Below are 26,878 nucleotides of genomic sequence, written 5' to 3'. Positions count from 1 at the left end.
AATAGCCTCACTGACATTTATATGTAGATGTTCAACAACAGCTTAGGGAGCTAGCTATCTTTTGCCCCATTGGAAATGCCAGCCTACTTACAAGTATTTAGCAGATTTCCTAGCATATAAAGCTGCAATGCAAAACTATGCAACTTCCAAGAGCTCAGCAGGTTTGACAGTTAAATAAAGTGCCACTTGGGGTTTTTGAAATTGCTTCTGAATTTGTTTTATCTTATGCTTCCATGATGACATCAGAAAATCACTACATGGTTCTCTTTTAAAATATATAGGAACAAAATTACATTTGCAGGGCACAGATAGATTTTTAAGAAAGGGAGAGGGAAAACTGAAGGCAGGAGGGCAGTGTTGCCCGCATCTTTTCTGCCTTACACAATACTTTCCAATTTCAAGAACACTAATTGAGCCACACAGTCTGGCAGTTTTTTAGAAAAGCAGAAAACCTGCCTTGTATTACACTTTCAACCTGGACAGAAGAAATGGGAAAAAATGAAATGAAAGCAGAGACACAGATTGCTCAGTTTGACCTCCTGAGCAGTTTTCTTCTCATCAATCAATTTAGGTATCAGTTCACTGGACTGGAGAGATTACTGTGGAATGAATCCTGAAAACATCTGCTTTTTGTCTTAGCTTTCAGAGGATTTGGTCTTGATGATTGTATAGCTAATGCATAACTACTTTGTGGAGTTTACTACCAAAGATATGGCAATGGTCATTGACTTAGCTGGCTTTTAAAAAGGATTTGGGAAATTAATAGTAGCTAAGTCTATCAATTTCTATTAGCTCAATGGGGCATCAGAGGAGCCCTGCTTAATCAGACCATCTAAGTTGTATCTTGTTTCCAAGCGTGAATATCCTGATGCATCCAGAAAAGTCCCAAGCATTAGGGTACCTTGAATTTTGGGCACCCCAGTAACTGGTATTCTCTGACATATGCTGCCTCTGAATCATTTCATTTGAAAATTAGTTAGGGTGTGTGAAGATGTACTTAATTTTATTTGTCCTGTGTCTACAGCCAGTCAGTATCATTGGGTGATCCCCAAGCTCTAGTACTAGAATTGTATTCAGTATTCCAAGTGCAGCATCATCATATATTTATGTAAAAGCATTAGAATGCTTATTTTTAATCCTTTTCCTAATAATCTCTAAAATGTAATTTGTCTTTTTCACTGCTGCTACCACCTAATGATGCAGCGAGGAAATGGCTTGACTACCAAGCCAGAGGTTGCTGGTTCGAATTTCCGCTAGTATGTTTCCCAGACTATGGGAAACACCTATATCGGGCAGCAGCGATATAGGAAGATGTTGAAAGTGCAGGAGGAGGCAACAGTAAACCCCTCCTGTATTCTACCAAAGACAACCACAGGGCTCTGTGGTTGCCAGGAGATAACACGGACTCGATGGCACACGTTATCTTTACTCTACACATTAAGTTGGTGTTTTCATCACTGACTGCAAAAACCCCAAGATCTCTTTCTGTGAAAGTCATAGGTTGTTCAGGCCTCATTCATGTTAGGGATGTGCACAAACTGGTCCGGAGGCCATTGTAGAGGCCTCCGAACTGGTTCAAATGTGGTGCAGTTCGAAGGTTCAGTGCCAAGGGGTGGTTCTTTAAGGGTGGGGGGTGCGCTTACCTCTCCCGCCACTTTCCCCCCACCAGCGCTCCTTTAAAAAGAAAACTTCTTGGGACGGCAGCATATCTCCCTGCCGCCTCTGCCCCCGTTTTTGACCGGAAGAGGCCGGAAGTACTGTGCATGCATGTGCATGACCATGTCAGACATGCAGGCGACATGTACCCCCACCACACACACGGTACTTCCGCCCCCCCCCACACACGGTACTTCCCCAGTCGAAAACGGTCGAAAACGGAGGCAAGGGCGGCAGGGAGGTACGCTGCTGCCACAAGAAGGTTTTTTTTTTTTAAAGGAGCGCCAGAAGGGGGAAAGCAGCAGGAGGGATAAGTGTACCCCCCTGCCCTTAAAGAACCACCCCCATGGCACCGGACCATGGAGGCGTGGTTCTGTGCACACCATTAATTCATATATAGTTAAAAGATAGGTTGGTTTCTTTTGCCCCAGTGTGCATAACTTCTTCATTTATTTATATAGAGCCACATTTCCTTTTAATTGTCCATTCACCCACTTGGAGAGATCACTTGGAGTCCTTCACAGTCTGCTTTTAATTATACCATCCTGAATAACTGGTGTCATCTGAAAACCTGGCTACCTTACCGTTCATCTGTGAATCCAGATAATGTTTTATATTAAACTTATTAGACCCAGATCCTTGAGGGATTTCATTGCTTAATTTCCTCCATTGTAGAAACTGGCCTCTTATTCCTTCGTTCTGCTGCAGAGCCTCTGCTTCCTGTTCTTTAATCAGTTAAAGAATTCATATTATACGAGAACCCATCTGTTAGGTTTACTCAGGAGATTTTGATGAAGGACTGTCATCAAAATCTTTCTGGTAGTCCAAACATACACTGGACCAGGTCTCATGATCAGTGAGACCCGGTTCCTAGCCGTGAGCGGGAAGAGTGGGCTAAGCCTGCTCTCCCCGCTCATGAGCAGGCAGGGAGCCCTGGGTGGCCGGATCGGCTGCCTACACGATGGCCTGCTCCGAGCCGGAGCCGGTGGGGGCTGGGGAGCTCGGGGGCTGCACGGCCCGTGGAAGGCCCAGTATGCCCTGCACGAACACGCAGGGCATACTGGGGAGAACCCCAAGCTAGGAGGCTACTTTTAAGCCTCCCAGCCGGGAGTCTACTTGCAAGTAGCCGCGCCACGGCTACTCATGAGCAGATAGTCTGGGTTTGTGAAGCACTTGTTCCGCAAACCCGGGCTAAGGGGCGGGCTACAGGAGCAGCTAAGCCGCTCCAGAACCACCGGGCTCAGCTGTGACACAAAAATCGGGCTAGGATTTTCCTAGCCCGATTTTTGTGATCGTAAGAATAGCCCCACTGTCTATGTCAGAGGTAAGCAACCATGGCTTTCCAGCTGTTGTTGAGCTACAACTCCCATTATCTTCAGCTGCAATAAAATTGTAGGTGAACAAGGTTTGTCTACCAAGGTTGCCTGCACCTGGTCTATTAGAGCAGAAGTATCTAGATCAGGCCTGCTTAACATAGGCCCTATCCCAGCTGTTTTTTTTACTACAACTCCCATAATCCCCAGCTACAGTGGCTAATAGCCTGGAATTATAGGAGTTGTAGGAGGGCCGAAGTTGAGCAACCCTGATCTAGATGTTTGTGGAGGCCTTTGCACAGGCCATGCTGATTTTTCTTGAGCAAGGTTTGTTCTTTTGTATACTCAATGATTATAACTTCAGTAATGCTATTAAGGCTTTCATAATGTTCTCCACCAATATACCTGGGTCAGATCTTTTATTTCCTGAATCCCGTTTTTAAAGTGGTGTTATTTAATAATACTTGCATTTGTATAGTGTTTACATGTATTCAAAACACTTTAAATATATTATCTTGGAATCCTTACGACGACTTTGGAAGATAAGTGAGTAGCATTTTCTCCATATTGCACATGGGGAAGGAGGAAGAGAGGGAGTTTCTCTTCCCTAAAAGCACTAGTGAGTTCTTCAGGCAGAGGTGAGATTCAAACCAGGGTCTTGCTTATTTGTAGTTCAGTCTCTAGGCCACTATGTCTACAAGACAGGCTACCTTCCAGTTCTTTGGTGAGATCAGTGTTAGTGATGCTGCATATTTTTTGTTAAACATTCAGCAGTTTTGCAGAAGTAACCTCTCATGTGTATGCCATCTGAACTTGATGATGTATTGATTCTGAAGTAGTCACTTGGCTCTTGAAAGTCATATTTTGTAACCTCTATTTGATTTTTAGTTCTTCAAAAGCTCCCTCTGTGACAAATGTGGTTCAGGCATATCCAACATCTTCTCCAGTTAACCCTTCTGGAAGATTTCATGTTTATTTTAATGTTTCTAGTGATTTTCTCATCAAATTATTTTTCCCTCTTGCTTTATTCTCAGTTTATATATTTGTTTTGCCAGCCTGTGTGTGATCCTTTTTGTACACCTAATTTGGGCATTTTTCATTTTTGTTTTTCAAAAGGAAGCCTTCTTGCCTCCCGTGGTTTCCTTGACTCTGCTCTTTGCCTACTTTGGCACCCTTTTGGGTCTTGTTCGTATTTGTGGTATACATTTTATGTGTTTGTATTATAGAAGTTTTAAGTAACTTACAAGCATCCTCAAGACATTTGACCCCCTGAATCTCCCTTTTGACTTCCTTTCAGTGATTGCCCTCATTGTTTAGAAGTCCCCCCCCCTTTCAAATTAAACATGACTGTGTCAGATTTTCTGAGCAAACTTCCACTTACATTTATGTTGAATTTTATAGCTTGAAGCTTTGGTAGTCGAATTTGGTCATTCTTCCTGAGCTGTTTGGCACAGCCTTACATCTCACACCAGATAATGGGCACAACTTGTTATTAGGTCAAGGGTTGCCTCTCCTCTACCCAGTATCTATGATTAGCTGTTCTAAGCCTTTTGTTAATCTGTTGTAGCAAAAACAATAAGTCTTAGCGTGCCAAATGTAACAGGTTTATTATGACATAAACATTTGTGGGCTAGAACCTTCCATCAGATTCATTAAGTGTTATCCTAAGCTGGGAGACAATACAGAGGAAAAAATGTAAAAGTGGAGTCAAAAGGCCATGAAATGCAGCAGGTCTGCGCTATGCTGAGGGCCCTAAGGTGCATTTACTGCATTTAGGAACTTTGTTTCTGTGACCTGAATGCACATTTATCCAATAAATGTGAGGAAAGTTGGTCACCATTATGCTCATCTTTGTCTGACTCTCAGACTTCTTTCTGCATCTCAAGTTTATCATGAGGTTTGGTCAGGCAACTGATATATGTTCAGAAGACCTAGTTGTAACGAACCAAACCCAAGCCCAGCCCACCGGAGAGGAGACTCTGAGCCACACCTCTCTGAGCCTCGTGGGCTGACTGGGTTTTACATTAATTAAAAAGAAAAGAAGAATCTCTGGTAGACTGTCCCGCTGCCACCAAGCGTTCCTTAGTTAAGAGAGTTACCTTGAACTGGAATGGGAACACTAAAACTTCCAGTCCACCCTTTACTTTGCAAGCAGGCAGGTTTTAGGGATGTGCACAAACCTTTTCTGAGGCCGTTTCATGGGCCTCCGAATAGGTTCAAACACAGCCACGTCCGAAGGCTTGATGAGAGGGGGTTTGATGAGCTGGCTTTAAGGGTAGGGGAGGGTGCACTCCCCCCCACCGCTGCTCAGTTTCCTCAAAGTCAGTCAGAGCGGCAGCGTTCCTCTCTGCTGCCCCGTTGTCCCCTTTACCAGAAGTAACCGGAAGTATTCTATGTGCCTGTGTGCGTTGGGCACGCAGACATTATGCTCATGAGCACTCATGTCGGGTGCATGTGCTCGTGCCTGACGTGCGTTAAATACTTCCGGTTACTTCCAGTAAAGGGGACAGTGGGGCAGCAGGGAGCTATACTGCCACCCCAACAGACTTTGAGGAAACCGAGTGCTGGTGGCGGAAACACGGGGTGTGCTTGGGGGGGGGGAGTGTACCCTCCCCCACCCTTAAAGTTACCCCCCTCCACTGTCAAACCAGTTCCCCTCCTGTTCCATCCACATCCCTAGCAAATATTAAAACTATGGTTCCACTTATATATGTTTAAGTGGGGAAGTAGCAGGTTTTGCTATCCTGTTTGAGGGCACGCGGACTAGAGGCTTCCTTTCCCCCTCTCCTAGTGTCAGTCAGACACTCTGAGATGGTTTGTAAAAACAAAGAAAAACAATTTATTGATTTACTAAAAAACAAAGAATAAGCCAGTTCAGGATTTCACACGCAGCTGTTGCAGATAATATTAGCTTAGTGGTTACAAGAGTTTTTTAGAACACCCGGATGGTCTCAGGCGGTGCTTAACTTGTTCGTTCCTAGACTGAAGTTGACGATAGGTAGTTGCAAAAGCAGAAACTGGGGTAAACAAAGCAACACCCATAAAAGAAAATAACTTCTAACACAAGTCTTACTAAAACACTTTCTCCTACATCAGGGCATCTTAACCTTGGGCCCCCAGATGTTGTTAGACTACAACTCCCATCATCCTCAGCTACAAAGGCCATGTCTGGGGATGATGGGAGTTGTAGTCCAACAACATCTGGGGGCCAAAAGTTAAGAAACCCTGTCCTACAGCAAAATGTCAAAAGCCATAAGGCTTGGCTTCCTCCCCTTGGACCTCACCAGGACTTAGGTGAGACCAATCCCTGCCCCACAGGGACTTGCAGAACTCACCCTGAGAGAATCTGGCAAGACTCTGTTGCTCCTCTCTCCCCTGGGAACCCCTTTTTCTTCCTAGAAGAGCCTCAGGAGCCCTTTAGTCCCACCCAACTAGTTAAATGATTGGGTCATCATGACCTAGGGGGCTACAATCAAGGAAAACCAGTTAACCCTATAAATTGCTGGCTGGCTGCCCACTACACTAGTATATGAGGATCAAGTACTTGGGATAGAAGTAAGAGAAGCTATTGCTACTCTGCAATTTGTGAGTTTTCCAAAAGTATCTGGCAGGCCGGTGTGGAAAACAATGTTGGACTAGGTGGATTTTGATGCAGAAAAGGTGGGGAAAGCCGGGTTGTACAACTTGCACCCTACTCCTGATTTATAGGAGTGCTTGTCCTTGGTTCACTGTGACAAATGGACTTCAAAAGATGGTAAAACAATCAGACAGTGAGAGGAAAGCAGTTTGCTTTCATGGGAATATTGCAATAACTGAAAAGTAGTTCTGCTCTTGGAAAAACTGTTGTAAGGTGCTATGGGGTGATGATACAGTGGGATACAAATCAGTATCACAAATCCTTAATGTAGGGGGGAGCACTACTCAAAGAGCTCCTTCCACACAAATCCAAGTGGGGTCAGACATGGGAACACATTATGAGTTACTGTGAGTTAAGGAGGCCTTTTCATCATCATGCTGACTTGCTTCCTAGTTTCCATTTCGGCCTAGGAGAAGCGGCCTCAGAGAAGTGTCTGTTATCTTCGACAGAGTTAGATTTCCTGTTATGTGCTCAGGACGTTTCCTTTGGCTTGTGGCTTCCACTTGCAAGAGTCCCCAGAACAATGCTCCTCACTCAGTCCGGCTATGACCAATCCCCTTTCCTGGAGAATTCCTCTAGAGAGGGGGACTGCAAAAGCGGGGGCGTCTGGGTGGGGGAAAATAGCTGGGGAAAGGGTTGCAGCCTTCCCTGGAGTCGAGGCGGGGTCGGCTATAGGTCAACTTGCGGAGGCCCGAAAGTCAAGCCAACTTTTCTCCCAAGACCCTCCCTTCTTCTTTCCCTTTGTCATCTCGACGGAGCCTTGAGAATGCTGGCCGCCGGCACACGCACGCACGCACACACAGGGCCAGCCGACTGACCGCCTCCTTCCCTCTCTGTCTGGACGCGCTGTGCTTCCTCCCGAGCGCTCTCCAGGAAAGTGCGCCGCGAGACAGCTGCGCTGCGGAAGAGTTCAGGGCGGTTTTTGTGCTGGAGAGCCGCGAGTGTGGGCGCGCCCCCAGCTCGCGCGCCGCCTCAGCCTTTCGCACTCTCTTGCGCGCGCTCTCATGACCAGTCGAAGCAACGCGCCCTAGAGGCAGCCAAAGCAGCCTCCTGCTGCTGCTGCTGCTGCTGCGCTCGGGGAGGCTGAGCTGCGTAACTTGGGCTCCCGGGTGGCTCAGCGCGCGAGGCTTGCAACGCGGTCCGTGGAGAAGAAAGCCGCCCGACACCATGCCTGGCAGCGATACCGCCCTGGCGGTGGACAGGACTTACTCGGACCCCGAGAGGCACCGGCGCTTCAAAACCCGGGTAACTAAGGCGGCGGCGGCGGCAGCAGCAGCAGCAGGAGGCTCCCTCCCTGGCCTCAGCCTCTCTCGATCGGCAGTGCCGAGCACTGCTTTCCCTTCCGCCTCTCCCTTTAAGCCCCTGCTTCTTCGGGCTGTGTCACTATGACCCGCATGGTGGCGGGGTGTTAGTGCAGGGCCCCCGCCCGGCCCCTCCTCCTGCTCACCCTGCGCTGGGTGCTGGAGGTCGCTCGGGGCTTCCCTCGGAGGATATGCCTTTCCTCGCCTGTGGGTGTTGTCAGAGGCGCCCGTCACCCTCAGCAACCCCAAGCCCGGTTGCAGTTCAGCTGCGTGTCTCTGTGATGTGTCAAAGCGTCAAGTTTTAACTCGCCCTGCCCTGCTGCTGCTGGGGTTCTGGGACATCCAGGGACAGGAGCGTCCTCCCGGTGCCATGGTGGCAGAAATCTGTGTGGCTCTGACACACGGAGCTTTGAGTCAGTGGGAGGAGGTGTGCTTGTCAAGCACACACCTGCCTCTTTTTCCTGGGAGAATGTAGTTCAGTAGACATCAGAAAAATAGGTGGCTAGTACCTCTCCCTATGTAGGTGGCTTTAAGTTGACTGTGTGTGGCAGTTTGGCACATTGCAACAGGTGGATAGTCAGTGTTCTATGAAACTGGCCTTGAATGTTTTTCTTTCCCCCACTAATTAGCAGCTTCTATCTAGTAGATGGGTGTGATTTGTTGTCAGTGAAACACATTGAGCAAAGGGTTAAATCCTCCCCTGTACTTTGGACTCAGTGCCGATGGGGCCCCAGACCCCTCCCTCAGATTTGTTTTGACAGACAAAAAACCACAGGGAGTTCCAGTTGTAAAATCCTAATGTTTATTTTTGCCCTCCCAATCAGCCAGAACAGACCTGGTTCATGATATTAATTGTTGGATTGTCTTATCTTAAAAAAAAAAAGTTTAAAAAAAAGGGAAAAAAAATTGAAGCAGCTGCCAACCCCCCCCCCCCAATTTTGATTAGAGCAGGTCTTTGCATGAAGGGAGGCTTAACCCTTTTTCCTTTGCATTTTCCTATTGCGCTCCCAAAGCAATTAGCACTACTGAGAAAAATATAGGTAGGTTTATGGGGCAGTTTGGCCCACTTGAGCAATTGGTCCAGTTCATGGGCCAGGTAAGAGAATCAGCATATAGGTGTTTATATACCAATGCCAGAACAGAAGACTCTGAGCCAAGATAGGGGAGCTTGAGTGCTTGGTTGCTAATAAAAAAATAGCTATAATGGATATAATGGAAACCTGATGGAATGGTGAGACAAGTGGGACACTTTTGGATACAAACTCTACAGAAAAGACAGGGAGGGGCGGATTGGGGGTGGAGTAGCACAAGAAGGGATAGAATCCAACAATCTAGAAAACCTAGGAGGACTGGAGTCCTCCACAGAATCATTATGGGTGAAAATAAAGGTAAAGTGTGCCGTCAAGTCGATTTCGACTCCTGGCTCCCACTGAGCCCTGTGGTTTTCTTTGGTGGAATACAGGAGGGGTTTACCATTGCCATCTCCCACGCAGTATGAGGTGATGCTTTTTAGTATTTTCCTATATCACTGCTGCCTGATATAGTACCAGTGGGGATTTGAACCGGCAACCTTCTGCTTTTTAGTCAAGCATTTCCCCGCTGCGCCACTGAAAGGAAATGTGTTACTAGAGAAATGCTATCACCCTCTGGATCAAAACACTGGGTGACTTGGAGTTGGAGAAGCAAATCAGAAAGGCATCAAAGAGAGACAGAGCTGTAATAATGGGTGACTTCAGTTACCCTCATATAGAGTGGGCAAATTTCACATGCGGGTATTGACAGAGAGGTCACATTTGTAGACATGCTAAATGACACCGCCTTAGAACAGTTGGTCGCAGAACCAACCAGAGAAAAGGTGACCCTGAGTGGTGCCCAGGACCTGATGTGAAATGTCAGGGTTGTAGAACTATTGTGGAACAGGGACCATAGTGTGATCCAATTCAGCTTACATGCAAGTGGAGCATTGCCAAGGAAGTCCAAAACAGATACATTGGACTTCAGAATAGGAAACTTCAAAAATGAGGGGAGAGGTAAAAAGGAAACTGAAGGGGAAAGTAAGGAGGGTCAGATCACTCCAGAAAGCATGGAACTTATTTAAAATCACAATTCTAGAAGCTCAGTTGAAATGTAAACCAAGGAGGAGGAAAGGTACCACCAAATTCAGGAGGACGCCAGCATGGATAATAAGTAGAGTAAGAGAAGCTATAAAAGGGAAGAAGACTTTCTTCAGAAAAGGAAGTCATCCTGCCCAAATGAAGAGAACAGAAAGGAACATAAACTCTGGTAAAACAAATGCAAAGAGACAATAAGGGATATAAAAAGAGAGTTTGAGGAGCATATAGCTAGAAGTGTCAAAGGGAATAACAAAAACCTCTTTAAATACTTCATACCATAAGCAGAAAACTTGCCAGGGAGGCAGTTGGTCCCTTGGATGACGAGGATGTGAAAAGGATTATTAAGGAGGATAAGGAGATTGCAGAGAAGCTGAATGAGTTCTTTGCATCTGGCTTCACAGTGGAAGATATTAGGGATGTGTACGAACCAGCACTCAGCCAGTTCGGGGCGGGGAATTCCCTTTAAGGAGCAGGGAGGGTGCATGCCCCCCCCGGGGGTTTCCCCTGCAGGTGCTGTCTCCGAAACTCCTGGTGTGGGGCAGCAGCGTACCTCCCTGTAGCCCCAGTAGCACTGGACTGAAAGTGGCTGGTACACATGCACTGGCCACTTCCGGTCCAATGCTGACTGGGGCAGCAAAGAGGTACGCTGCTGCCCCCCGAGACAGTGCCGGTGGAGGGTGGGGGATGAGCACCCCCCTGCTCCTTAAAGGGAACCGGCCTGAACTCTGGACCTCCAAACCAGTACATGCACATCCCTGCAGGGTACTGCCCATATCCCTGCTCTGAGCTTCTTAGGCTTGGAGGCTGAAGAACTGGGCCAATTTGAGGTGACCAGAGAAGATGTTCTAAACTGTCTTGAAAAACTAAAAATTAACAATCGCCAGGGTCAGAAAGCATCCACCCAAGAGTTCTGAAGGAACTCAAATGTGAAATTTCAGATCTCCTAGCAAAAATATGTAACTTGTCCATACAATCAGGCTCTATACTAGAGGACTGGAAATTAGATAATGCAACTCCAATTTTAAAATAAGAGATCCAGTGGGGATCCAGGAAACTACAAGTCAGTTAGCTTAACTTCTGTGCAGGGTAAATGGAAAGCCTACTTAAAGAAAAAATTCTTAATTTTTATAGAAGAACAGGCCTTGCTGAAAGAGAACCAGCATGACTTCTGCAAGGACAAGTCTTGCCTCACTAACCTTTTAGAGTTTTTTGAGAGTATCAACAGGCAAGTGGATAAAGGTGATCCAGTTGACATAGTATACTTGGACCAACAAAAAGAAGTACTTTTTCATACAGTGCAGGACAGGTCTATTGATGGCTACTAGTCTGAGGGCTACAGGCCACCTCCTCCACCTTAAGACATAAGATCTCTCTTAATACCAGTTGTAGGAGATAGAGATGAGCCCGGACTGGTCCGGAGGCCATTTTGAAGGCCTCCGAACCGGTCCGGACATGAGGGCGGTCCGGCACGGGTGTGTGGGGCTCTTTAAGGGCGGGGGAGGGTGTACTTACCCCCCCCCACATTTCCCCCACCACCGCGTTCGTTTAGTAAAGCTTTTGGGGTGGCAGGATACCTCCCTGCCACCCCTTCCCCCAGTCGTCGGCAAAAGGCTTCATAAAGCCTTTTGCGGGTGCGCATGTTGCGCACTCACATCACGTCTCTGCGACGCGCGTGCACATGACACGGAGACGTGGCATGCGCATGCGCATGCGCAAAAGGCTTTGTGAAGCCTTTTGCCGACGACTGGGGGAAGGGGCGGCAGGGAGGTATCCTGCCGCCCCCAAAGCTTTACTAAACGAATGCGGTGGTGGGGGAAACGTGGTGGTGCTGGGGGTAAGTACACCCTCCCCCGCCCTTAAAGAGACCCCCACACTGCAGTTCCGTGCACATCCCTAGTAGGAGAGCAACAGCAAGTAAGAGGACATGCCCTCTCCTCTTGCCTGTGGGCTTCTCAGAGGCATTTGGTGGGCCACTGTGTGAAACAGGATGTTGGACTAGATAGGCCTTGGGCCTGACCCAGTAGGGCTGTTCTCAGTTTAGATCACAACAATGGCACAGGGGAAAAGATTCCCTACCACTACATTTTCTGATCATAATTGGAACACCATACAGTTGCTTTAAAAAGAGATAGATAGATAGATAGCATATCTCAGTAATGTCACAGATACTGTGTCTAGTCAGTGCCAGTGACTTTAGCATAGCCTCTTTTTGAACACCAAAGAGTGAGCAACTCTTTGGAGGCAGGAATTGCTCATTACCAGGATCAACAGAGGTATGATATCTGGTGTGCAGCGATAACTCCACAACTTGAGTGCTTGCTTAGGTGATATAGACCAAGCGTTCTCAACCTTGGATTCCCAGATATTGTTGTACTACAATTCTTATCACTCCCACCTAGATATAGCCAGAAGAGAGAGGCTATAGCTATACGTATGCCTAAACATAACAAACGAGATATCTCCCAGACTTATATTTTGCTATTGCATCCTAGAAGAAAGTTCTGTTATCTATCTTGCATATCTATTTGCGGCTTCTGGTAGATGGGTGTGATTTGTTATCAAAGGCATGGAACAAAGGGTTAAATCCTCCCCTACATCCTGGCCTCAATGCAGATCGCTCCCCCACCCCCTCATCTGGTTGTCAGTCCACTTTTTAAGTCAGTCAACTCAACATTCAGTTTAACAAATTCAAATATGATGAATATTTATATACTGCTTTTCAACAAAGTTCCCAAATCATTTTACGTAGATATAAACAAACAAATAAAATGGCTCTCTATCCCCAAAGGGTTCACAATCAAAAAAATAAACTTAAGATAGACACCAGCAACAGCCACTGGAGGGATGCTGTGCTGGGGTTGGATAGGGCCGGTTGCTCTCTCCCTAGCTAAATTAAGAGAATCACCACTTTAAAAAGGAGCCTCTTTGCTCTGTTAGCAGGGGACTCTTCACATATTTAAATCGTAGCCATAGCTGCAAAGATGCAGCTTGAAATCAAGTGGAGGTTGTTGAGAGGAAGAGAGTAAATGTAAACACAAAAAAATGAAAAGCAAGCTGGCTATTTTATTTTATTTATTTATTAGATTTCTATACCGCCCTTCCAAAAATGGCTCAGGGCAGTTTACATGGAGAAATAATAACTAAATAAGATGGATCCCTGTCCTCAAAGGGCTCACAATCTAAAAAGAAACATAAGATAGACACCAGCAACAGTCACTGGAGGTACTGTGCTAGTGGTGGATAGGGCCATTCTCGGAGTATTTAAAGCAGGCCTGCTCAACATAGTCCCCTCAGCTGTTTTTGAACTACAACTCCCATACTCCCCAGCCACAGTGGCCAATGGCCAGGGATTATGGGAACTATAGGCCAACATCTGCAGGAGGTTTTACAGAGCTGGTCTTGTGGTAGCAAGCATGACTTGCCCCCTTAGCTAAGCAGAGTCTGCCCTGGTTGCATATGAATGGGAGACTAGAAGTGTGAGCACTGTACGATATCCTCCTTAGGGGATGGAGCCGCTCTGGGAAGAGCAGAAGGTTTCAGGTTCCCTCCCTGGCTTCTCAAAGATAGGGCTGAGAGAGATTCCTTGAAGAAACCACTGCCAGTCTGTGAAGACAATACTGAGCCAGATAGACCAATGGTCTGACTCAGTATATGGCAGCTTCCTATGTTCCTATGCTGTGGGGTATTCGAAGAGCAAATCTGTTTCGTAGCAGATTCGAGACAGTTTAATCCAGGGGATTAAGTGGAGCATTCACATAGCCCTACGCACATCAAAGACAAGCCTTGGAGCTTAGCAGAAATGTCAGGTTTTTTTCAAAAGATGCTGGAAATAGAGGATTATTTTAAGTTGGACATACCTCGGGCAGAATTCACAGCCTCCCTTGGGGGAAAACAAAGCCCTGTCTGTCCTGGTCCCTGATAGTCCACAGGGAGGTTGGGTTAAATCCAGTGAATATGTGGAGTCACACACTCCAATCAGGAATGGATTGGGGGCGGGGCTGATTTAAAGTGTAGCGTGACTCATCTCTTACAAATGTGAAAGTTTCACAGTGAGATGGCTTTTAAGAGAAGATACATGGAGGAAGTAACTTTTCTCTGGTAAGAAGTCAATCCTAAATGTCTCCAGAAAATGACTTATTTCTAAGTAGTATTGTCCCCATATTGCAGCTGGAGGCTGCATCTGAGAGGGAGTTTAATCTTCTGAGTTTGTGGCAAAGGCAAGATTTAGAATGGGAATGTGCTGACCTGTGGCTCAGTCTCTTGATCACTGTTACACCAGCTTTTTATTTTTTAAAGATATTCAGATACCACTTGCATTTAAAAAAACACACATTCAAATAATGCACACATCTGTTTTTCCTGTGTGTACACATGGTGGGCAGCCATGATCAACTATGGTTTTTCAGTGTGCATACTTGTGAAATGGACACACGGTTTTTTATTATAGTGTACATGCACTGTATGTTTTTTCGACACATAACTCATGTCTTCATACTTAAAAGATGTCATGTATGGAGCAATCCTTTATTGGGAAGTTGCATGGGATTTATATGTAAGTGAACTTGTGAATCTGATGATAACTCTGAAACAGTAATCGCAGACTTGATAGCTACAAGTGGGGCAAAGGTTTGGTTAGGTTGCACACATGTTTCAGGCAGTCAGCTATGAGTAAGTATAGGCATCTTTGACCAGTAAAAGCAAACAAAGTGGCTCTTCATTATTTATATTGTAATTTCCCCTTGCTAGTTTTGGCTTGAGGCAAAAATACTTGTTCTGCTTTCCCTCTTCTAAGGTGAAATGTTTAGTGCTTTAGAATAAATGAGCTTCACAGCTTGAAGCAGTTGGATTATTTATCTGTGCTGGGAAAGGAAGTAATCTTTCTGTATAGAATGTTAGTCTCTTTCTACCCCTCCTATCACATTAAACGACATTGCCAAACAGAAGGTGTGCTTCACATTGCTATTGTATAATTAAACGTTTTAAAATAAGTAAACTCATTTGCTGTGGCTTTGATTGTTGGCTCACTGTCAACATAGCATGCATAGCATTTATATGTGCTTAACTCGGGAGTTATTCTCCTAGAGGCAGTGATGGAGACAGTGGACTTCAGAGAGATTAAAATAAACTTTATTTGTCTTGGCTTTTGGGTGGAAGTTTAGTATTATTATTGCTGGTGTGTGTGTGTCTGGTGGTGGTGGGGGGAGTGTTAGATATTTTTGTGCATTTCCATGGAAGATTCTTGGAGTTTCTGATAATGTTTTAAGTTCTGTTGAACTGGAGACAGATAGGATCCAGAATGGTTCAGATAGTAGCTTTCCTCCAGTAAGAAAGCAACTCAAGAGGTTGGGCTTTTAAAAATTATCTACTCAACAGGTATTCCTTTTAAAAGCCCCTTATCGTGCAATAAAGATGTTACATATCCCTTTTAAAAGTAGTATAACTAGATTTCATCTCTGCCAGCTCCAGAATCCCTGGGATATAGTACTAGTTTCTGTATTGTGAGTGACAGCTTTCCTTGATGGAGGGGCACATGCCCCTCTCCTCCACTACATGCTTCCAAGAATGTGTTAGCCGTGACCTTCGCACCAATGTCTGATTGAATAGAGGCTCTGGATGACCCCATAACTTTTGGATTCATGAACCTTCAGTTATGACATCCTCATTACTTATGCCCATCTTGATATATAATGTGACAAGATTAATTAATCCTGGCCTACATATTTCAAGGGATACTTGCCTGCTTCCCCACAATGCAAAGTCTGCTGCTGTGAATAACATACAAACCTGGGCTAAGACTAAAAAAAATATTGGGGTATTGTATTCTTTTACGTTTTCAGATCCTGTAGTTAGACCCTTTCCCTTACAGACACAGGGAATAGAAAACTGGATTACTTAAAGCAACCAAGAACTCAATAAAGGGATTATTAGCAATATCGGGTACTGACAGTAGCCATCTGTCTTGCTGGACAAATTTACTTCTCTCAGATTCTTCGAAGTTTTTTGGTAATGCCAACTTCTATTTGAGTGAAAGAAAGCAAGTTGAGAAATTAAACTTCTGGAAGTCATGAAAAAACTGTTTACAGCAGGCAAGGGATGGAAACTTTGGAAGAAGTTGAAATAGTTGCAGTAGTTATTGTCTTATCGAACCAAAACTTACTTTATCCCCTGGTGAGCAAAGAGGCACCTTCTTAAAGTGGTGCTTCTCTTTATTTAGCAGGGGGAGAGCAACTGGCCCTATCCACCCCCAGCACATTATCCCTCCAGTGACTGTTGCTGGTGTTAGGGATGTGCATGGATACTCAAATCTGCGATTGGCAAACCCGTGGTTGGAGACGGACAACTGCATATAAATGTTCATAGTAGTTGACTACTTTAAGAACAGGAAATGCATTGTGTTAGAATAGGAAATTGCACTGTTAAGTGTATTTACGAAATGTAAATGTCTACATTCATCAGTTTGTTCAAAAATAATTATCACTTTTCTGCCCAAAGTCACTTGCACCCAGTGTCTTTAGCCCAGTTCTCAACCCAAGAACAGACCTCCTGGATAAGGCCCAAGCCCATTTAGTGCAGCATCTTGTTTGGCACAGTGGCCCACCAGATACCTCTGGGAAGCCCAAATGCAAGAGATTAAGTCATGTTCTCTCTCCTGCTGTTGCTCCCTTTGCAATTGGTATTCAGAGGCATCTTGCCTCTGAGGCTGGAGGTGGTCTATAGCCCTCAGACTAATAGCCATTGATAGACCTTCACCTCTATGAATTTGTCTAAGCTATCTCTTAAAGCCATCCAGGCTGGTGGCCATTACCACATCTTGTGGCAGAGAATTCCATATATTAATTATGTACTGTGTGAAAAAGTACTTCCTTCTGTCAAACCTAAATTTCCTGGCAACAACTGATGGGATGATTCCTGATTTTAGTGTTGAGAGAGAGGGGAAAATATTTCTCTCTCCCCACACACTATGCATAATTTTATAGAACTCGATCATGTCTCTCCTTAGTCATCTTTTTTTCTAAGCTAAAATGCCTCTAAGTGTAGTAGCCTTGCCTCGTAAGGAAAGTGCTCTAGGCCCCTGACTATCTTGGATGCCTTCTTCTACACCTTTTCCAGTTCTACAATGTAGCTTTTGCGATATGGTGACAAAAACTATACACAGTACTCCAAATGTGGCTGCACCATAGATTTGTATAAGGGCGTTGTGAGATTAACAGTCTTATTTTCAATCTCTTTCCTGATGATTCAGAGCATAGAACTTGTTTTTTGCACAGCTGCTGCACACTGCCACGCACAGCTGCCGCACACTTTCAATGAGCTGTCTACCACAATCCCAAGATCCCTCTCCTGGTCAGTCACCGACAGACCCCATCAGCATATTGGTTTTTGCTCCAATATGTATCACTTTACACTTACTTGCATTGAACTGCATTTGCCATTTTGTTGCCCCCTCCCCCCAGTTTGGAAAGACCCTTTTGGAGCTCCAGAAAATCTGTTCTGGATTTCACTACCCTAATAGTGTAGTGCAGGGCTGCTCAACTTCGGCCCTCCTGCAGATGTTAGCCTACAGTTCACATAATCCCTGGCTTTTGGGCACTGTGGCTGGGGATGATGGGAGTTGTAGTCCAAAACCAGCTTGGGGGGGGCCTAAGTTGAGCAGACCTGGTTTAGTGCCATATGCAAATTTGGCCACCTTGCTGCTTACCCCAACTTCTAGATCAGGGTTTCTTAACTGTTGGTCCCCAGATGTTTTTGGACTACAACTCCTATCATCACCAGCCATGGTCTGTTCTGGATATTCTATGAATAAGTTAAAAAGCACTGGTCCCAGTACAACATCCCTGGGGACCCCCACTTCTTCCCTCCATTTAGAGAACTCTCCATTTATTCCTACCCTCTGTTTCTAGTCCTTCAACCGGTTACCAATCCATACATGAACCTGCCCTCTTATCCCATGACTGCTACATTTCCTCTAGAGGAAATTTTGACAAAGGAACTTGTCCAGGTATACTATGCCAGCTGAATCACCTTTATCCACAAGCCTGTTGACACTCTCAGATAACTCCAATAGGTTGGTGAAGCAAGATTTTCCTTTGCAGAAACCATGCTGGATGTCATTCAGCAGGGCCTGTTCTTCTATATGTTTAACAGTTTTATCCTTGAGAATGCTTTCCATCAATTTGCTTGGAACAGAAGTTAAGCTAACTGACTTGTAATTTCCCAGATCCTCCTGGATCCCTTTTTGAAAATTGGTGTTATCTTGGCTACTTTCCAGTCTTCTGGTACAGAGCCTGATTGTAGGGATAAGTTACATATTTTTGCAAGGGGGCAGTTTCACATTTGAGTCCTTTAAGGACCCTTGAGAGGGTGCCATCTGGTGCTGGCAATTTGTTAATTTTTAATTTTCCCAGGCAGTTTAGAATGTTTTCTCTCATCACTTGTATTTGACTCAGTACTTTAGCACTGAGTACTTTAGTACTCAGTCTCTTTAGTCCCTGAGAAGCTTGGTTTAGGCACAGGTATATGTTTAGCTACAAGCTGCTGCACCCTAAAATAACTAAATATATCTTAGGTTTTTCTCATTGGGAAAATACAGAAAAATTAAAAATAGAAACCATCAACCATGTAATAAGCAAAAGGGAAAGATTAATTAGGTGAGTTTAGAAATGGTAGGCCTCTGCATTATCATACAGGAATTTATTTATTTTTAGTAAAAGCTCAGAACATAGAATCCCTATAATGTAATTTAAAAAGCAAGAATAAGGAAGAAAAATACGGAGCTCCTATAATACATTATCATCATGCACAGGAAATGTCATAGTAATTGTGTACAGAATTCACTATCCCAAAGCCTTATTCATCAGTTTTATTTTACCTCACTTCACCCCCGTAAACAATATATCATTGAAATACTAGTGTAAGTTTATTTCTTTAATCAGAATAAGTGTACTGAACAATCTGTAGCTTATGTTTCTTAACTTTTACTCTGAGCTGCAGAAAATGAAAGGTTTGAATGAACTGAAACAAGATTCTCAACTCTTTCATATCTTTCATATGTTAGTTTGCTCCTTGATGGTGGTGCGTGTATTTTCAAACATCCTGTCACGTGATGATGGAGAAATCTGAAGCAACTGGGAAGCAAGAGGAGTCAGAGGGTTGCCACCATATTGCAGGAGGAGCATGCTTGGTGGACTTCAAAACTGTGCCCCTGTGCTGAATACCTGAAGATGTTCTGCAGCTACATTTCCAGCATCAAATCCTAAGAGTGCTGTGCTTGTTCATCAAATGCTGTAGCAATTCCATCATGATTATCATTTCTGAATTTTTGATCTAAAAGATTTGGAGCAGAATTAATACTGTTACAGTCAATTATTTAAAACTTTGCTTTGAAACAGGTTTCAATCATTTCTGAAAGAGATAGTTTCAAGAGAGTTTTTAAAAAGGTTTCCCGCAAGATTTCCAGTTTTTCTATTTCAGGCCTTGGGGGTAATCCCTCCACCCCCTGCAATTTTCCATTGTTTTCCTGGGTCTTTAAAAAATTAAGTGATGCTGCCACATTTTCAGAAAAGAGGTGGTGGCACATGAGATTGTGCTTTCCATTTCTGATGACATGCTGGCTGCTAACTATTTGTCGGGAGCCTTTCCGTGTTCATATACCCTGTTTATTAGGGTGCCACTTGTTTTTCATGCTTTCTTCAATTTGCTTCTGGCTGCAACAGGTTTGTAGCTTTCATATCAGCTGAAATGCCTAAACCTAACTCAATTTCTAGATGTCTTAGGAACATAGGAAACTGCCATATACTGAGTAAGGCCATTGGGCCATCTTGCTCAGTATTGTCTATACAGACTGGCAGGGGCTTTGTCTAAGATTGAGCCAGCATGGTGTAGTGGTTAGAGTGCTGGACTAGGACTGGGGAGACCCGAGTTCAAATCCCCATTCAGCCATGATACTTGCTGGGTGACTCTGGACCAGTTACGGTACTTCTCTCTCAGCATAACCTACTTCACAGGGTTGTTGTGAGGAGAAACATAAGTATGTAGTATACTGCTCTGGGCTCCTTGGAGGTAGAGTGGTATATAAAATGTTTTTTAAAAAAAATTAAGATTGCAGATAGGAATCTCTCTCAGTCCTATTTTGGAGATGCCAGGGAGGGAACTTGGAACCTTCTGCATGCGAGCATGCAGGTGCTCTTCCCAGAGTGGCCTCGGGGGAATATCTTACAGTGCACACATGTAGTCTTCCATTCAAATGCAAACCCTGCTTAGCAAAGGGGACAATTCATGCTCTCTACAAGATCAGCTCTCCTCTTGACCAGCTCTTGCTACCACAAGACCAGCTCCTCCTCTTGAAACAGTGGGGCTCTTCCTATGCCTGTGGCAACTGCTAAACTTTCATTTCCTGGGTCAGGTGGTGGTAGTAGCAGAAGAATTATGTTACATAATTTTGCCATGGTGGTGTTAGAAATTCTGCTTTGATGACTGAACAAATATTTGGATTGATCAAGTAAACTGTGTTGTAAGAGCTTGAGAACATCTTAAATTTGGCCTGCTGCTGTCTAAAGTTTGCAGACAGCCCTTGCCAAAGCATTTTAGTGTTTTCTGTTTGAATCCCTTAGCAAGGTACTTACTATGCATCTGAAGGACTTGGATAGAATTAAATACTACATGTGATATATTAAAATCTATGCCTACCTTTTCCTAGCCATTCAGTCAAGAATTCATGGATTAGTGGTTCTGGATAACTTTGAAGGACATTGAATTGTCCTTCTGTCAACTTGGCATTTCCCTGGTGGGATGCAGAAGCTTAATTTGCTTACTTGTCATTGCAGCTGTCTCTGTGTAGAATTTTCAGAAGCAATGCCAGCTGGCACCATGTCTCTACATTCTAGAGACTGTCGGGTTCACTTCATTTGGTGGACTTTGATTTGTTACTCAATAGTAAAGTTTAGATCAGAAGTCATCTGGCATTGTCAGATATTCCATTTGAGCTTTTTTTTTTAAAAAAAGCACATAAAGCAAGTGGTGCCATTTTCTGAGCTTGTTCTCTTCACTGGGAAATTAGTGAGGAAGGCTCTAGACACCTCTAGGGTTCTTGAATTTCTGAACCATGCACTTGGGATCTTTTTTAAAAAGTATTTTATAATTGTATGGATTAACAAAGTTATGTGATCTGATTCTATGGCTGTTTAAATTAACAGTCCAGTCAAGTGGTGAATACATTTGTGATCAATAATTACTGTGCTACATAGCTGTTCCCATTTTAAAAATCAATCTTAGAACTTTTTATGAGCAGCAACTGATGGCCCAACCCATATATATATATGGTAATAGGTTGGTGTGGAGGAACGGCCCTCTATTCCTCCTAACCTTTTTACCGCTGCCACCAAGTGGACTTTTGGTATGGCTGGGTCCACTACAACAGCCCTTCACATTTATCAAAATTTACAAAAAATCAAAAACAAACCTCAGTAGTGTGGAAAGGCTTATAAGCATGGGGTGGAGACAAATCAACATGCTTCTAAAAAAATGCTCACTCTTTGCATGGATTCACTGGATCCACTCTAGCAGACCTCCAGACTCCCTCCCTTCTGTTGCAACCTCCAGCTCTGACTTGCTCCAGCAGACTCTCTGTCTCAGGTCTCTGTTCACTTCACTTCACTTCCAGGACACCCTCTTCCCTCTCTGAACACTCCCAATATATACAGTTTCTCTGGCCTATCAGTTTCTCAGGCCAGCCAATCAGAACAAACAAAAAATTCCCTGCATTTTTTGAAATATTTCTCCTCTAAAAATCAACTGTCAAAATGCCAAACTCTCAAAAAACCAAACATGAAACTACGGAAAATCAAGAATGAACTCTTGACCCTGTCATCCTTCTCCATGCACAGGGACTTGCAAGCACATAAATCTTATTTACAATAATACAGAGGTTTTTAGGAATATAATATAACACAATTCATTTATTAGGGCTCTTTTTATGAGAAGAGGTTTGGGGATATTAATACACTATACCACACAGGGGCTTATTTACAGAGACTCAAGAGGTTTAGGCCTCGTTCCTCCACAGTTGGCTAGAGCAACTTCGTTTGTTTCTGTTTGGAGTTCAGACTTAGAGCATTGAGTTTAATTTCTAATGATTTGTGATTTGAGACCCGATTCATTTAGGGATTGTTCCACTCTCTGGGTACCTTACTGGAAATGAATCACATATTAAAAAGGAAGTTCAGCTAGTTCAACTTCATATAGTAGAATGATATCCTAGATTTAAACCACCCTTGAGTGTTCATCTAGTCAATCTCACAGAAAGAGGATGCCAGACTATTTTAGGCAACTTGCTTCATTGTCTAAACTTTCCTAAATTATTGCACCAGTTAACTAGTTTTGCTGAAGTTTGAACTCAGTGGCTGATATCTGGACTAACGCTGCCTTTGCACAAGGCTGTTGTGTTAGCACATGGCTGTTGTGCTAGATAGTTGCTCCAAGTCTGGAGCTTGCAATCCAGACTAGTGTTGTACTAACACAAACATGTTTGCTCTTGCAGGACAAGGTGCACAACCTGTGGCATGCCTCATGTGTCTTGCAGAGCACTTTTGTGGAAGAGTGAAATTTGAACATCCCCTGTGATCTTCTTGCACTAGCGCAACTTTGTTGTGTAAGCACAGTATTAATTAAGATGCCGGCCAGTATTTATTTTCCTTCAGTGGTCCTGGCAATAGTTTTCCCGTCCCCCGTCTTGTATTTTGTGTTTGTTTTTCATTTGTTTCTGTCATCCCTTACTAGTACTAATTTAGTTTGTTGTTGTCTTTCACAATTAACTGTTTTAAACCCTTTATGTGTTTCTAATGTAGAGGTGGCTTAAGAGCAAAGTCTTAATTTGTTGAAAACATGCTTTCCTGCTGTCCTCCCAGAAAATCCTGACAAGAAACCATCATAACTACTAATATGAACGTATGGCTTGCTTTGTGCTCTTCAGTAAGTATAGGAAAGAAAAATGATAAGTCACAGGATAAGCTAAACATATCATTGCAGAACACATTTTGTTATGTAGTTATGTAATTAAACTTAAGAGCTGCACTCTCTGGCTAACAAGATTACTCAAATCATACTTTGAAGTCTGGGTTTCTTATGCTTCCTTTGATTAACCATGTTCCTTCCTGGTGGCAAAATTCTGTGGTGCGGCACATAGACTTTTCTACAGAAAATGCCCTATATTAGCTCTTGCACTTGTAATGTATACGCTTGGAAACATTAATCATAACAAAGTCTTGTTCAAAATATAGAAGGGCAAACAGTCGGTCTGAAAACGTGATCTATTGATTGGGAGTATGGTCTATGAAGAGCAATCCTATGCATGTTTATTCAGAAGCAAGTCTAACTGTATTCAGTGGTGTTTATTCCTAGACAAGCGTCCACAGGAGTGCAGCTTTAACAGTGATAGTAGCCTAGTTCTATTCCAGAAAGGTGAATGGTACAAAGTTAGTTTCAATGGAAACATAATTTGGCTCCCATATATGATTTGCCATTTGAGTATAGAGCTGTGTGTGCATTTCTAAAAAGAAGGGTCATGAAGATGAATCTGAGAGGAGAGCTGGTCTAGGGCGAGGAGAGCTGGTCTTGTGTCAGCAAGCCTGGTCCCCTTAGCTAAGCAGGGTCCACCCTGGTTGCATATGAATGGGAGACTAGAAGTGTGAGTACTGTAAGATATTACCCTCAGGGGATGGAACCGCTCTGGGAAGAGCAGAAGGTTTTGTTCCCTATTGAGGCCATTGACGGAGGTAGGCAAGCAAGGGATGGGCCTGGGCCTGTCAGCGGCCTGAGGGGAACGAGCGGTGGTGTTGGCAGCGAGGAAGGGGCTGGTCAACCGCTGCTGCTACTGTGGGGAGGAGCAGGAGCAGGGCTCGGGTGAGGGTGGGGAGGTCTCTGGGGATAGGGGCTGTAGCTTGACCAATAGTCACCAGCAACACTGCAGCCACAACCAAGAGGGGTTAGGAGGATGGAAGCAACGGGACGGTGGAGGAGGAGCAGGAGTGCGGCTGTGCTCCTTTAACTGAGTGTCGTTTTTGTTCTAGCTTGACTCTGAATGTTGACTGGAATATACTTTACAAAATGGGTTTCAAGATTAAGTCCTAAGAATTAAGACTTTTTCGGGCAATTTGGGGCATTTGTTCCCACCCTCAGGTTTTGAGCTGGAATATGGGTCTTTGTAGCATGCAAAGGTCAGACGGGAGTCTGAGTAACCTGTCTGAAGCTATTCCCCAGGCCTATCTGCCATCTATAACTGGGTGGGCCATGTTCAGGGAGGCCTGGTAAATGCAGGTTTCATTTTAGTCTGTGACCTTTTCCCTAACTGCTTCTCTAGTTAGATCTTAAGAACATGAGTAGGGGAAAGTAAAGTGGAAAGTAGTTCTGAAACCCCAGGCTTGGGTCCCTCTAATTTTTAAAATCTCTGTGCAGAATGAGTTTGTTCTGGGCGGCACTATCAAGGCAGTGTGTTCGCACATACATTCAGAATGGGGCCTTCCTAATTCAACCTGAGTGGGATAAAAAATGAACTGAACGGACATCCAAAAACTTGTGAGCGCGTGCACATGCGCACGCCTTAGAGGGAACAGTGACGCCAGCTATGTTTTATTTGAACAGAGCTGACTCAATACATGTTACTGATGAGAATAGCTGCTAATGAAATCAGTGGTTTATAATGATGCTTATAAAAGCACCATTAAAAGCTGATAATATTGCAAGGGGACTTGGGGTGCACTTCTCAGATTAGGTACTTCTTCATTGGTGCCTCTAAAATTACTGTCTCCGCTCAGGTTGCTTGTGTAATTGGGTGGGCCTATCTATAGATGAAGCTTGGAAATACAAGACTGTTGGTTTCTTTGTGTGTTGCTCTATGGAGCCACTTTAGTCTTTCAATCTTTTTTATTCCTAGACAAATACTGAAATAAATTTCCATACATTTAAAATCCATAAACAACATAGTATGTGAGATTCGAAGAGAAAGGTAGATTTGAAAAGTTGGGTCCCATAGGTTTAAGAATATTGTTCTGGAGTTTTCACAAATAGTGGTTTATTTTGGTAAATCCTTTAGAGTAAATAATGTATTCAGGCATGAGAGACAGCAATAGATCTTGTGACTCTGGTTTAAATAAATGACTGTAACTAACGTTCCACAGTAAGACAGATAGTTACAGGGAATTTGTAATAAAGAACAGAGAACAACATTCAAACTGTCAGAAAGCTTCATGATGATGATGATGATGATGATGGAGGAAATGGCACAGAAGTTCAAGTTTTGTATTTTAAGAAACATCATTCAAAAGCTAGAAATGAATAGTGCATTTAAACAGAAAGAATACTAAAATATTATTTAAACAAACAAATAAAAACATGGCCCATGTAATAACAATGTGTTTTCATAGTTGAATAAGACAGTGAAATGCTATTTCGTATGCCTTTGCTCCACCAAAAATATCAGATCAATTCCAATCCAATTTGATCCAATCAAAAAAATGTCAGGATATAGTATCCTCAACGCCATCGGAATTGACCTGATATTTTCTGGTATGTCTATTGTGGCGGGGGAAAAGGGCACACCTCATCTCCCAAGGTGGACTTTAAGACCTGCACCCCCAAAACCAGGGGTGGGGCAAAGGTAACCTCACAAAGCACCCACTGAGCCAGTGGATGCTTTGTGGGGGTTACCTTTGACCCCCCCCTGCAATGTCAGGGGTACAATCCTTAAATACCCTGGAAGCTGGCTTAGAGATATTTTCTTTCAAAACTGGCTCCTGACAAGGATTTTAAGAAGTGCACCTGTGATATAGGGGGTGGGAGGCAAATGTACCTCAATGGAGACCCACAGTGCTAGAGGGCTCCTTGTGTGGGGAGGTTACCTTTGTCCCAACCTCTTCCAATTTCAGGGGTGCAGTCCCTAAAAATCAGCCTGGAGCTGGCTTGGAGAGAAGAGTTTCTCCAAGCTGACCTCCAGGCTGGTTTTGGTCCAGTAGGAATGTTGGAAGTGCAAGGATTTCCAACATGACAGGATTTTAATCAATCAATGTATTGTTACCTGGGAGGCCCCCAGTTACCACAAACCAGACGGCAGAGATGGTTGAAAGAAGCAAAATCACCGTTTATTTAACCCAGCGCTGGTGGCTTTTCCCAGTACCTCACGGTAAACCTGAGAGTCACGCGCAGCTGCCTGGGTCACAAGTTTTTATACTTTGGCATAACTACATAGCTGGGCATCAACATTCAGCCCCAAAGAACCAATTAGTTCATTGGTTAGCATCATTGTCCGTCATATTACAAATATTATAATCATTGCTAGTTTAGACAAACATTCCTCTTGGTACAATGAAGCATTTCTTATTCTCTTTCTCTAGCCAGATGTCCTTGAAGTGTTATTTTTCAGGCCTTTGCTTTTTCAAGAGATACAAGGAAAGGAGGGGGGGGCTCTTCACCCTCTAGCTTGTCAGCAAATTTATGGCTTTACAGCTAGGAATTTGGCAAGGCAACTTGTAGACTCTATTAACCATTTCTTGACCAGTGCAAACCTGAGTTCTCACACTTTTTGCAAAGACACTTTCCCATTCCATGAGAACAAAGTAATTACAAAGCAGCTTTCAGAAAAGGCATTTTCCCCTCATTCCACAGTATTGTATGTCCTTGACCAGTATTAGCACGATATGCATGATACATAGTCCTTAATATCCTGAGATTTTAGTTGGGATTGCAGTTGTATCTGAAATCCTTTCAATAATCCCCAATATTGGAGGCATATTGATCTAATATTCAGTCAGACTTCACATCCCTGCTATTAGTATGGACCATACAAATAAAGCTAATAAACTAATACTT

General features: G+C 43.9%; 1 protein-coding gene and 1 long non-coding RNA gene across 8 annotated transcripts in view; one reads left to right on the top strand and one right to left on the bottom strand.

Annotated features, from left to right (window-relative positions):
• TMCC3 (transmembrane and coiled-coil domain family 3) overlaps window positions 1-26,878 on the top strand; it is a 187,408-nt gene that overhangs the window by 115,691 nt on the left and 44,839 nt on the right. Inside the window, exons 1-3 of one of the 7 annotated variants that reach the window (XM_053255796.1) lie at window positions 7,760-7,851; window positions 22,557-22,667; window positions 22,864-22,987. The exons of 2 other annotated variants lie outside the window; for them this stretch is intronic. In XM_053255796.1, coding sequence (XP_053111771.1) covers window positions 22,958-22,987 — 30 coding nt within the window. In that variant the 5' untranslated portion in view covers window positions 7,760-7,851; window positions 22,557-22,667; window positions 22,864-22,957. Of the gene's footprint in view, window positions 1-3,196; window positions 3,297-7,621; window positions 7,852-13,819; window positions 14,120-22,556; window positions 22,668-22,863; window positions 22,988-26,878 lie in introns of those variants that run through there. 4 more of the 7 variants (XM_053255798.1, XM_053255800.1, XM_053255795.1 and 1 more) reach the window with 4 other exon arrangements.
• Window positions 18,696-21,691, bottom strand: LOC128327253 (uncharacterized). Its single transcript, XR_008308550.1, has 2 exons — window positions 21,550-21,691; window positions 18,696-19,345 (listed from the first exon to the last, which is right to left on the bottom strand). It is a non-coding gene; the product is annotated as an uncharacterized LOC128327253 (long non-coding RNA).

This window comes from Hemicordylus capensis, chromosome 5 (assembly GCF_027244095.1).
Source record: "Hemicordylus capensis ecotype Gifberg chromosome 5, rHemCap1.1.pri, whole genome shotgun sequence".
NCBI classification, from domain to species: Eukaryota; Metazoa; Chordata; class Lepidosauria; order Squamata; family Cordylidae; genus Hemicordylus; species Hemicordylus capensis.
This window is presented reverse-complemented; position numbering and strand designations above follow the sequence as displayed.